General features: G+C 43.8%; 1 protein-coding gene across 2 annotated transcripts in view; it reads left to right on the top strand.

The window, feature by feature from the left end:
• Positions 1-13,242, top strand: part of LOC145342102 (diacylglycerol kinase delta) — a 190,020-nt gene that overhangs the window by 140,838 nt on the left and 35,940 nt on the right. For both annotated transcript variants that reach the window (XM_080187317.1, XM_080187318.1), the window contains exons 8-16: positions 2,237-2,339; positions 5,197-5,359; positions 6,412-6,520; positions 6,997-7,136; positions 8,996-9,077; positions 9,545-9,636; positions 11,132-11,231; positions 11,899-12,160; positions 13,048-13,170. In XM_080187317.1, coding sequence (XP_080043443.1) covers positions 2,237-2,339; positions 5,197-5,359; positions 6,412-6,520; positions 6,997-7,136; positions 8,996-9,077; positions 9,545-9,636; positions 11,132-11,231; positions 11,899-12,160; positions 13,048-13,170 — 1,174 coding nt within the window. The remainder of the gene's footprint in view (positions 1-2,236; positions 2,340-5,196; positions 5,360-6,411; positions 6,521-6,996; positions 7,137-8,995; positions 9,078-9,544; positions 9,637-11,131; positions 11,232-11,898; positions 12,161-13,047; positions 13,171-13,242) is intronic.

The raw sequence follows: 13,242 nt of genomic DNA, 5'->3' as shown, positions 1-13,242 counted from the left end.
ATGTCCAAAGTGCTCTCCCACAAAGAAATCTAACACTTGGCCCGGTTCATTACCCAGTACCAAGTCTGATGCAGTCCCATCCCTTGTTGGCTTATCCACATATTGTGTCAGGAAACCCTCCTGCACACACTGTACAAAAACTGCCCCATCCAAATTATTCGACCTATAAAGGTTCCAATCAATATTTGGAAAGTTAAAGTCACCCATAACAACTACCCTGTGACCTCCATACCTATGATGTGGATGTGCTGGCGTTGGACTGGGGTAAACACAGTAAAAAGTCTGACAACACCAGGTTTTAGTCCAAATATAAATCGGTTGGACTAAAACCTGGTGTTGTCAGACTTTTTACCTCCTTACCTTTCCATAATCTGCTTTGCAATTTCTTCCTCCACATCTCTCTTACTATTTGGGGGTCTATAGAAAACTCCTAGCAATGTGACCGATCCTTTCCTATCTCTGACTTTAGTCCACATTACCTCAGTAGGCAGATCCCTTCAAACTGCCTTTCAGCTACCATTAAACTATTCTTGATTAACAATGCTACTCCTCCACCTTTTTTACCACCTTCCCTACTCTTACTGAAACATCTATATCCTGGAACTTCCAACAACCATTCCCGTCCCTGTTCTAACCATGTCTCCGTAATGCCCACAACATCATAGTCCCAAGTACCAATCCATGCTCCAAGTTCACCTACCTTTATTCCAGATGCTCCTTGCATTGAAGAGACACACTTCAACCCACCTTCCTGTCTGCCAGTACACTTCTGCGACCCTGATACCCGCCTCGGTACCTCACTGTACTCAACACTTGCTTCTGGACTACAGCTCGTTTTCCCATTCCCCCTAACAAATTAGTTTAAACCCCCCCGAAGAGCCGTAGCAAATTTCCCTCCCAGGATATTGGTCCCCCTCTGGTTCAGGTGTAAAACGTCCTGTTTGTACAAGTCCCACCTTCCTCAGAATGTTGATGAGAGTCGTAATGGGCATACTGAATTTCCTTAGTCTTCTGGGAAAGTAGAGGCATTGGTGGACTTTCTTAACTATAGTGTCAGCATAGCGGGGGGAAGGGGGAGGGGGGAACAGGACATGCTGTTGGTTATCTGGACATGTAAAAACCTGAAGATTTCGACCATTTCTATTCCATCCCCATTGATGTAGACGAGCATGTTCTCTACTACGCTTCCTAAAGTCAATGACTATCTCCTTTGTTTTGTTGATATTGAGGGAGGGATTATTGTCATTGCATCTGTTCACCAGATTCAATAAAGGTCCCTGAATAAGCATTGGTTAAGCAGAAGAAAGGTAAAATCAACCACAATACCAAAGAAAACATTGAAGAAATTGAGTTACTTTGAGTGGGTTAGTGTTATATCCAGTAAAGAATCCATCTCTGGTGGTTGAATGGATTTATCATAAATCATGTTGTACAAATCGATCGGGCACATAAGATGACCCCATGTTTACAGCTGTAAAAATCATGTCTTTGCAGGTGCCTGGCATATAAGTTGTCCCCCTTATCCCCTTTCCAGCTACAGCATTCTGCACTCACATTAGTTGTCAGCCTCATACTTTCGCCCCATAAATGGGTGTTTAACTTAATGGTAGTTCATTTTAGATATAAGGAATCCAGTAGGCGATATGGACTTTGTTGCAAAGTTGCATGAGCGTTTAAGACATGCCCAGTCTTTGCATCAGATGCTGATAATATTGCCAAATGCTGATTACTCAAGTTGTTCACTTTTATACTCAGCGTATATGATTCTGGAGGGATTTTTTGAGACTTCAGTGACTGATTCATACTCCACTGTCTATAAGATGACCACTATCATCATATGTTTACAAAGGCTATTCAGCCTGATCTATACTGATTTCTCAATGAGCCTCTCTCTATCTTACTTCATTTCATCTGTTAAACATACCCTGAACTAAATAGTTGAATGTCACAGGCAGGAAGTACTTTTTTAAACACGGCACTCTGATGAGCAAGCTTTGAATCATTTCAATCTATCAATGAGTTCTCGCTGAATCAAACACACTGGGAGTGGATTTACTGACGTGCTGTTAATGGTGACATTGGACTCCCATTCCTGGGAGGAATTCTGATTGCAGCGCAATGATGCAAAGTGGCAATCTGTTTCTGCCTCTGAGTAACCCAGGCATTTTCCTGCTGGAAGCTATTGGACGTCAGCATGGGAAATCATTGGTTAAGAATGTGTACCCTTATTTTTCAGGTACACCAAGTATGCAAGGAGCAATTGGACAGAAAGTGCCCACTGGGACCATGCAAGTTGTCCGTCATTCCTCCAACTGCTCTGAACAGTATTGACTCAGATGGTGAGTACGTGAGAGAGCAGCACTCCCGCAGTAACTCTACTCTACTCAACTCTACTCAACTCAGAACAAAACTTGGTTCAGAGCCAACAGAGGATCTTTGTGTAGAATACACTCAAATACAGACACACACAAGCACATACATATAGACATGTAGATATACAAACACAGGCTGTTAAGGACCAAACCAGAAACTTCAAGGTATGTTATGCAGTTAGCCTAGACTCTAACTTTTACATTTGATTTTGGCATGGATGAGAATAAGTTGTTTCATTTCAGGCACGATTCAAGTGACCCACTAGGAAGCTTTTATCAAAAACAAACTTTATTTAACAACACAGTTACAATGTAACAAAAAGAACTAGCATAAATTTTGCCAATTAAAAGACTTAAACATGACAAAGTATAATTCTTAACAGCTGGCTATCTCTATTGTTCCAATTTAACATTTCCCCTGTAGACATAAATCCTCTCTGTAGAACCAGCTGGCACAGAAACCAAAGATACATGATGCCAGACTTCTGGCTTTTTAATTCTTCTGGATAGAGATCCAGACAGTGGTTTTCAGAGAAGGATATATCCTCAAAACTGTAAAATTTGAGAGAGGTAAACCTAGTCTCTGGCAGCTCGCAATCTTCAGACTTCTGAGAGGGGAAAAAGAGAGGCACTCCTCTCTTAACTCAAAATCAGTATCTCAGTTTGAATATTCTGTGTAAGCTGAACTATATCCAGTCAATCATCCAAATCAAGCCCCAGTCTGCCAAATCTTTGGGGGGGAGAAAAGCATTAGTTTAGATCAAAACCAACTTTCTAGCAATTAGAAGCAATTATGCTGCTGCAGTAACAATACAAGATGCCAGTTGTAGACCGAATAGCACCAATAAAATGGAAGAGACTGCTAGAAACATCCTGCACAGAAACATGACTAAAATACATTTCTTAAAGGCAGAGTATTGTCTCACAGACACAAATATGCAGACATGCACACAAACAGACACACAAACACTTGCATACAGACATATATATTCACATACAAGCATACATGCAGACAAAGAGAAACATACACACACATAGACTGATACAGACAGACACACATAGACACACATCCAGACACAAACAAATACACACAAACATGAGCATGAATCCAGACACACACAGCCAGGCAGACATAGACAAATGCAGACACAATCTCCAAAACACATGCATTAATCCAGACATACACATAGACAGAAATCCAGACACAAACTGGGATGATTGGAAGGAGGATGGAAAATGGATTTCGAGTTGCAGTGTTAACTCTTTCACTGGCAAAATTCTATCTTTGAAAGGAATTGTGACGCTGAGATTCCCTTTATAAGCAAGGTTCTGGTTAGAATTCTCTTTCGGTAATGTCATACTTCCCTCGTTATTATCTATTCTTGTACAGAGTGAGCAAGTGTCATTTTATATCATTACACAATGACATCTCTGATTGTAAATTGCTTTCCAAACCTTAATTTCTCATCCTGGATCACTGAGAGAAACTCCAGGACTGCACCATGAATACTCACAAACTGGTTTTCAAAAATTCTTTCGCACTCTGTCATACAGCAGTGAACTATTGGCTCCAATGGTTGCTATGGAAACAGAAAAAGGTGTAGTGAATATATAAATGGTGCAATATATTGAGATTAATCCTGACTGGAACAAAGGAACATTATGATCAGGAGGAGGCCTTTCATTTCCTTCTCCAGTATTCATGTCAAATCATGGTTGCTCAATATCTATCAGCTCAATTTTACCATCTTTCAGCAAATGCTTGTTATTTTCATTGGGAAAGCCCCAACTGTTACCCATTAGGTACAGTCGTTTGAGGGAGGGTGGTGGAATTCGAGGTATCAATGATCCTGCATTATGGAAAAGCCTTATGCCACACAGAATAGGGGATGGAGAGACTTGAGGAGTCACCACCACCTTCTTCAGGACAATTAAGGATAGGCAATGATTGCTGGCCTAGCCAGTGATACCCAGAACCCAGAATGAATTAAAAAAGTTGAGTTACTGCTGATTTCAAAAGATCATTGTTAAGGATCACTCGATATCCAGCAATTAATTGACTCATGAACTTCATCAGAAACTCTTCATAAAGGTGGGGGAAATTCAATTAAAACACGAAGATTAGCAAACTGTTGTACACAGGATGTGGGAGATAAACCAGGAAATCTCAGTAAGCTTCATTTCAGTGGTAAAAAACCTGTTGGAGATTAGTGAGAAGATGAGTAAATGTGCAAATCTCAGGATTATACTTGTATTATTATTACTCTTATTTCTGATGTGAGCAAAGTAAGGCAAGGCTCCCAGAACTCAAACCCAAAGACTTTGATTCTGTACCAAATTGTGAGGAGGGGAGATTGGAATGGTCATTGCTATGGGAAGGGCGGGCCTATCTATGGGCTTCTGTCTTTGAAAGGAAAAGCAGTCCAAACCAGCGCTGCTTAATGTGACTGACTTTCAGCTGAGTAAGTGTCATCTCCTGAGATTGATGACTTTCCCCTACCAAAGGCTTGGAGCCTGCTGCAAAGGCCTCAGTAGAACAACTCCAGGAGATGAGAGCTTCATTGATCTGTTACAAGGGAACTGTCACAGATCCAGCCCAACCCTTAACATAATGAGTGGGGAAAATGATCTTTCCAAGAATTCCCACCATAGAATCAAATTTTGAACCTGCTTTGCTAATTTGACTGGAATTCTGACCCCTTGGTATCAAGAAAATTCCCATCTATTCTATCTATTCATTTGAGTGTTTGTCCTGTTGTTTTTGTTTAGTTTTCAGTCTAAGTAATGTTGCTGAATCATGTGTTCTATCCTTGCCTTTGTCCAGGGTTCTGGAAGGCAACTTGTGCCTCATCCTGCAGCAGTCCTCTCTTGGTCCTTGTGAACTCCAAGAGTGGTGATAACCAGGGAGTGAAGTTCCTCCGGAAATTTAAGCAGCTCCTGAATCCAGCGCAGGTCTTTGACCTGATGATTGGTGGGCCCCACCTCGGGTAAGTCCAGCTTCCATCTGTTCTTCAGCTGTCGACAAAAAATATATCATGGCTTATCATTGCAAAACAGTTCTCACAAGCTTTGCAGGATAATTTACTATATGAAGTGCAGTTTTATATCAAATGCATCAGCTATTTAAAACTAAGAATTAACTGGATACAAGTGAGAAGTGAGTCTAATTTTTTTGGTGCTGTTAGTTGAGGGAGTAGTGTTGGGACATGAGGAGAAATCCCTGGCCTTTCTTCAATGATACTCTGGGATCAAATTCCTGTAACATCTGTCAGTGCAGCAGTCCTTCAGTACTCAATCTCCAACAGTGCAGCACTCCCTCAGTGCTGACCTTTTGTCAGTGCAGTTCTCTTCAGGACTTGACCTTCTGAGAGTGCAGCACTCCCTCAATACTGACCTTTTGATAATGCAGCACCCCCTCAGTACTGACCCTCTGTCAAGGTACACTTCCTTAATACTCAACCTTCAAAAGCACGACGCTGCCTCAGTATTGCCCCTCTGACAATGCAGCGCTCCGTCAGTACTGACATTCTGACAGTGCAGTGCTCCCTTAGTGCTGTCCCTCTGACAATGCAGCACTAGCTTAATACTGCCCCTTTGACTGTGCAGCATTTCCTCAGTACTGACACTGCCTTGGTTCTGCATAGGATATCTGCCTGGTTGTAGGCTAAAGTTCTTAACTTGGACCTAAGATTGAATTGACCTGTTGAGTCTGTCTCACTTGAAAGGGTGAGTTTGGCTAAGATTTTAGAATGATTTTTCTGCCAGGATTACTGAACTTTGTTTACAGTTACACCAATACAATTGCAAATCGTTACAAACAAATTTGCAAAACTACACAATTTATTTGGAACTGTTCGTACTCAATTCCACAACTTCAGCATAACCATCAATTCCTCGTTCATTCCAAAAGGTAGAGATCCTGAAGGGAGTAGTTCAGAGGAGCTGTTGGATTGGGGAGGGTGTTCAAACTTTTGCTGCTGCATTGCTATAATGTTGCTTCCTATTTGATTAAGATTGATCTGTGTTTGTTCCGTGACAGCCTCCGTCTGTTCCAGAAGTTTGCTACATTCCGGATCCTAGCTTGTGGAGGTGATGGGAGTGTGGGCTGGGTCTTATCAGAAATCGATAAACTAGGTTTACACAAACAGGTCAGTGGCAGATTACAATACCCAGTTATTGTGCTGGCTGTTTGCTCAGCATTGGGAGGTGGTTTTAAATTAATTCCTGGGATTTGGGTGTTGCTGGGATGATTCTGAGCACAAACCAAGAAGGGGGTGAGAGGTGGGGACTAAATCCAGACAATTGAGGGGGGCTGAGACTGAATCCAGCCGGCAGGAAGGACTGGGACTGAATCCAGATGGACAGGAGGGACTGGGACTGAGCCCAGACGAACAGGAGGGATTGGGACTGAGCCCAGACGGACAGGAGGGATTGGGACTGAGCCCAGACGGACAGGAGGGGCTGGGACTGAGCCCAGACAGACAGGAGAGACTAGGACTGAGCTCAATCCTCAGGGAAGAAATTGCCTTGAGCAGAGAGCAAGCCCAGAGTAATGCAGTGACAGTCTGATGGTCTGACTGTGAGTTAGTTGAGATTGCTGAAGGTGTTTAACTCTCTTTTCCAGTGTAAGTTAGGCGTGCTGCCCCTGGGAACGGGCAATGACCTGGCGAGGGTTCTTGGCTGGGGCGGATTATGTGATGACGATGCACAACTTCCTCAGGTTGTGGCTAAGCTGGAACGTGCTACAACCAAGATGCTGGACAGGTAAGCGGGGTCACCATCACTTACACGATTCCATATAGCCCATCTTCCTGCCAGGTAGCCACAATCCTTTATTGCTGGTATCACTGGGCAATGAAGGAGGCCATTCAGCCCATCATGCTTGTCCTTGCTCTGTAAAGGAGCTCGCCAATTTGTCCAATTTCCCTTGACTTATCCCATTTCTGACAGAACAGATCACAGCAATTTGCTGCTTAAAAATATTCTCCCCATCTCACCTCCAGTTCTTGTGTAGATTATTTTAAATCCGCTAACAGTGTTTTCTTTATTTAATCAATTAAACATACTGACTTTTTACAAAGAACATAGAACATTACAGTGCAGTACAGGCCCTTCGGCCCTCGATGTTACGCCGATCAGTGGAACCAATCTAATAACCCTCTAACCTAAACTATTCCAATGTTATCCATATGCCTATCCACTGACCATTTGAACGCCCTTAAAGTTGGCAAATATTTTTAGCAAATATTGACAAATTTTTAGACACATATTCCTATCTTCTGCTCCTCTGAATCTTTTATAGCCATTCCCTCTCCCCTCTTTTTATCCTCATGGCTGAATACAGGAGTGTCCGAACCAACTCTGTTTTTCTATCATCCTCCCCTTCCCTCAGACTGCTATTGCTCTGAAAATCTATAAATTAAAACAAACAATTTATGCTGAATAGGTATTTGACCATTCCTTCTGGATGTTGCTCTTGCCCCTTCAGCTGGGTGATACCCTGCACTATAAGCCTCTCCCCTTTGGCTGAATGCCTCAATAAAACACAGACCAAGAGCAGGAACTTCCAGAAGAAGCTGATCGGGTTTTGGGTGTTCCACACTGCCCATTCCTTTCACGTTGCACTGTGACCAACCCTGGATGGGTGGCTCCCTCTGCTGGCTCCAACACTCCAGTGACTCTTCTAGCTGCCCTGAATTCAGCAGTTACAGTGATTGCTGCAGTTTTCCCCTAAAACCCAACATTGCAGACACGGGATAGAGAGCATCCCACCAGCAGAGCCTCCCGTAACTGAGAGAATTCCACTGTCATAGCCCCCAATTACGGGGAGAATCTTACCATCAGAGCTGCCCCCACGTCCGCCCCCCCCCCCCCCCCCCACCCCCACCAGCCATCCACCTTACAGGGTGGCAACAGTGGTTAGCACTGCTACCTCACAGCACCAGGAATGCAGGTTCGTTTCCAGCTTCGGGTCAGTGTCTGAGTGAAGTTTGCGCGTTCTTCCTGTGTCTACGTGGGTTTCCTCCAGGTGCCCAGGTTTACTCCAGGTGCTCCGGTTTCCTCCCAAAGCCCAGAGATGTTCAGGTTAGGTGTTTTGGTCATGGTAAATGTGTCGGGTTATGGAGATATGGTGGGAAGGCTGGGGGTGGGGGGGGGTGGTCCTCGGAGAGTCATTGCAGGCTAGATAGGCTGAATACTGTGATTCCGCACAGTAAGGGTTCTATGACTCAATTGAGAGAATCCCACTATCAGAGCCCCCATTTCTAAGAGTATGTTACCTTCAGTGCCCCCATTACAGAAAGAATCCCACTATCACAATCTCCATTTCTAGAGAGAGTTCACCCTCCGAGCCCAATGTTTTGGAAGAATTTCACCATCTGATCTCCATTTAATTGGCGGAGTCTGACTAGTTTAATAAGTTGGCCCTATTCTCTATGTTCTGTTGTGTACATGGGGATGATTGGGCAATAGTGTGGGACGTTTTTCTGATCTGGGGAGTGAGTCTTCTCTCTTTGTGGGTAGTTTGGGGATATACAGCATCACCCTGACACCCTTGTCTAACAGAATCTGATCAGTGGAGTGTGTCGCTGTGATAACTGACTGGGGTGTTTTCAACCACACAGATGGAGCATCATGACGTATGAAGCAGCAACAAAACCAATTACCATTGTGACAGATGATGAGGTTTACAACTCCCAGGTGCAGGTACGAAAGCTCTGTGGGTTTAAAACTGAGTACAAGACATTTCTGACGATATAATTACTTAACAAACTTTGGTCTACCAAGAAAAGCTACAAATCCTACATTTGAGTATTTTACAGTATTAATTGCACAAAATGAAACCTACACAAATAAAATTTCATTTGAGGAAATTTACAACGTAAGTGGCTGAAATAGAAGTACATTAATCGCTGCATTGCCATCAAAGCGATTAATAAGGAGAGGGACAGGAATTCTGCTTGTAGTCCTTGTATATTCAGAGCCTACAGTCAGCGCCTCCTCCAGTGCCTGCTGTGCAGTCAGCTCCTCCTCCAGTGCCTGCTGTGCCGTCAGCTCCTCCTCCAGTGCCTGCTGTGCACTCAGCGCCTCCTCCACTGCCTGTTGTACATTGCATATATTTTGAGGTGTAATGATTGGTTTAATAATTGTAAGGTTGCTGTTCTTTTTTCCAGGGTCCGATATCTCAGTACGCTGATTCTGTTGTGTATCATTTAACAAAAGTACTTGATTCTGACCAGCACGCCGATGTTATTTCTTCTGCAAAGTAAGTTCCTGTTCTCTGTACAACCTTAATCAACTTTAGTTTGTTGTTGTTGAATGTTTTTAATGAGATTCACACAAGAGCTCAGTTACATGCATGTTCTTCCTGTCCTGAGGTGTTCTGGCTTCCAGCAGTAAGAGCTGTGTTGGAACACCTCATTGACCGTGTAATTTTTCTGCCTATTGTTCGGTTGTCTCCCCTTTTTTGCGTTACTACTCACTGGTTGCCCTAGCCACACGGTTCAGCCCAAAGTGTTAATGATACCAGTGCAGACACACAAATGTGGCAATGCCCTCTGACCTTAAGATTGTAATGGAGGAAAATCAATTGGATCGCTGGGTAAAATCCTGGAATTCCCTCCCGAACAGCACTGTGGGTGTATCTACACCACAGGGACTGCAGCGATTCAAGAACACAGGTCACCACCACCTTCTCAAGGGGCAACTAGGAATGGGCAATAATTGCTGGCTTAGTCAGCAATGCCCACATCCCATGGAATAATTGAAAGAAAGTTTCTCTTGCTAGCCAGGGACTCCCAGTTGAAATGGTGGATTGGAAGATTATGGGTGTGGATCAGCTGTGAAGTCTCAAATCCTCTACCTGCCCAACTGGGAGACACTAACGCAGAATCGGCACTGATCACTGTAGATTCAGATCTCAGGTAAGAGTCAGGACCTTCTGGAGAAGTGAGGAGGAAATATAAAACTAAAGTACAGCACTGGCTTGAGTGAGTGCATCAACTTATCCCAGAGAGAGCAGTTTGAAGGAAGGGCAGAGAGCATGGACCCTCTCTGCCCTGTGACTACAAGGAACCCTGGTATCCAGATAGTGCATTTATCAGTAGACTATCAGCAGCATCCACTGTTTGGATATTAATTTTCTTCAAGAGCAAAGCCATAAGATGGAATTAGTTTTAAAAAGGTCAGATCATTTAGATCTTGTCTGTGTGGTGGAGAATGGTAAGAAGGCAATGATTGGCAGCTTGTCCCTGGACACTAACACTATCTGTTACACCAGCTTTACATAAGACCATTCTTTATAAAATAAGATCTCCAATTACATGATCATGTTAAAATCAGAACAGTTTGCCGTCTACGGGCTGATTATTACAATGCAAACCTACCCTCCTCGATTGAGTCAATGATTGGGCCATGTAGAGCTTGCCCAGAGAGCTTGGTTCATAACATCAGCTGCTCAAATTCAGGAAGGGAGCAATAAACAGTCTGTACATTAACAATGGCCAGGTAGTCATGGGAAGTCCACTCATTGTTCAGTGTGGCAGAGCAGAGTTGAAGGTAACACTACTCCTTGTACTGCTGGAGCCAGAGCTCCTGAAGCAGCAGGTGTCCCACAGGAGGACAGGCCTAACTGGGCCTGAAAACACTCCTTTTATTCAAGAAAAGATGAAGGTCAGTGCTGTATATCACTCCTCTCTCTCTCTCTCTCTCTCAAACACACACACACCTTTGTTTTTGCTGATTTTTCTGATGATCTGCAGGTTCCTCTGTGGGACAGTAAGTGACTTCATCGCTGAAGTTGGAAAGGCCTACATAAAGGCTGAAGAAAACCAGGAAGAAGCAGACACCATGGCCAACAAGGTACTCAATGGTCACAGAAATAAATATTATTCATGTGAGAACTCAGATAGTCAGGCACTGAAGGACTAAACTCTGGAGTTCAGTCCTTCTTGAGGTATAAGTTTTTATTCACACAGACACATATATTTGCACCTTCAACCCACAACCCCTTTTAGTTTACTCATATAACTATGTCAGAACAGCTGAATCCCTAATTCATGCCTATTGTCTGAAATCATTTAAACACCCTTATCTTAGGAAGTGCTGGAGCTGTACCTCAGGAAGAGCCAGACTCCAGCAAAATACACCACTCAGCTGGAAATACAATTTAACTGCTTGACGAGGGTGATGTTTTTCTTTTTCGGTCAGTCTCTTGAAGTGCGAGGGCAGCTTACCACAGAGTCTAGCTGGTGGCAACAACCTGTGCACGACATGGGGAAGCTGTCGCATTGCACATAGTTCTGGCTGACCAGGAAACCCTCTTACTCTTACCGCCTGTCGTAGGCTGTGGGAAGGATTTCCAGGCTGATGATCCCCCAATTTGGCCACATTATGAGCACACTTTCTATTGCCATCCTCAAGTCCTGGAGTGGGATTGAACCTAGAGTTCCTGGCTCAGAGGCAAGGACATTACACACTGTGCTACAAAACCTGCATGAGGTGATGTGACTGTGTTTCTCTCGTCCAGTGTGCAATGTTAACCCAGAAGCTGGATTCCCTGGTCAAGGCTCTCAGCGATGAAGCCCAGGCAGTCATCATTCCTGCTGGCATCTCCCCACCATCCTCTACTGGCCAGGGCGAGAAGCAATGTACTGAAAATGGAGGGGACCAAGAAAAGCTTCCAGATGCAAACGCTGTACCCAAAATATTCAAGTCAAAGGAGCAGCTTATGTTACGAGCCAACAGTTTGAAGAAAGCTCTGAGACAGATCATTGAACAAACAGAAAAAGGTACGATTCATACAAAGATCTCCCACCATGCTTTGCCAGTCAAAGAGTTAGCATGAGATTGGGTCAGGTGGAATTGCAGTTCCATTATAATGCATTAGCATTGAATGGGTCAGACTGAATTGGTTACTAAACTGGTCAGTTATGGAATGGATCAAAAGGTGGCCGGAATTCTCCAATCTAATCTGCGGCTGGGATTCTCCAGTCCTGCTGCAATGAATGGACTTTTGGCTGAGCGCCAAATTCTCCATTCTCACTGACAGTGGTGGCGTGGTGAATGAGATCAGAGAATCGCAGAGTGTGTTTGATTCCTCTTCAGTGGCTCAGGTCTGGACAGGTTACAAGTCTGGAAAACCTTCAACAAACATACATCTGTAAGCGTTTCTCTTGATCTCAAGCCATCTCAGAGCTCGTTATAACCATGAAGTTGTTATGAAATGTTGTAATGCAGGAAATGTTGCAGCCAATTCATGCACAGCAAGATCCCACAAGTAATATATAATAATGCCTGGGTAATGTTGGGTCAGGGATAAATATTGGCAAAGTAACCAGGGTGAAGTCCCTTTCTCGTCTTAAATAGTGTGGTGGAATCTTTTAGCCTCCCTGAGAGAGCAGACGGGACCTTGCGTTTAGAAGACAGCATCTCGGCAGTCTATCAGCACTCCATTGCACACTCAACTGTCAACCCAACGTTACTGAAACAAATTATCTTGGCATTACTGCCTGTGGGATCTTGCTGTGCATGGATCGGCTGCAACACGTCTTACATTACATTTCAAATCTCCTGAGTAGAACATGAATCATGTGACTCAGTCAGGAGAGAAACTGTTTGAATGGAGCCCAAGATGCCGTTGTGGTCACCCCTCAGAAACTATTACTTTCTCTCTCAGTGGTTGATGAACAGAACAGACAGAGCGAGGTGATACGAAGCTCTTCCTCAAACTTCAGCCTTCTTGCCAGTTCACTTGAGGGAGAGTATTCAGAGGAGCTGAGACAGAAGGACACTGAGAAAGGTGAGCCAGAGTCTGCCCTGATTGACATTGAGAGCCACTGAATCAGTCTGACATTGGTTAGGGTGTTAACAT

The sequence above is a fragment of the Carcharhinus amblyrhynchos genome, chromosome 4 (assembly GCF_965287045.1).
Source record: "Carcharhinus amblyrhynchos chromosome 4, sCarAmb.v2.hapA, whole genome shotgun sequence".
Lineage (NCBI taxonomy): Eukaryota > Metazoa > Chordata > Chondrichthyes > Carcharhiniformes > Carcharhinidae > Carcharhinus > Carcharhinus amblyrhynchos.
The sequence above is the reverse complement of the archived record's forward strand: the minus strand, read 5'-3'. Positions and strand labels throughout refer to the sequence as shown.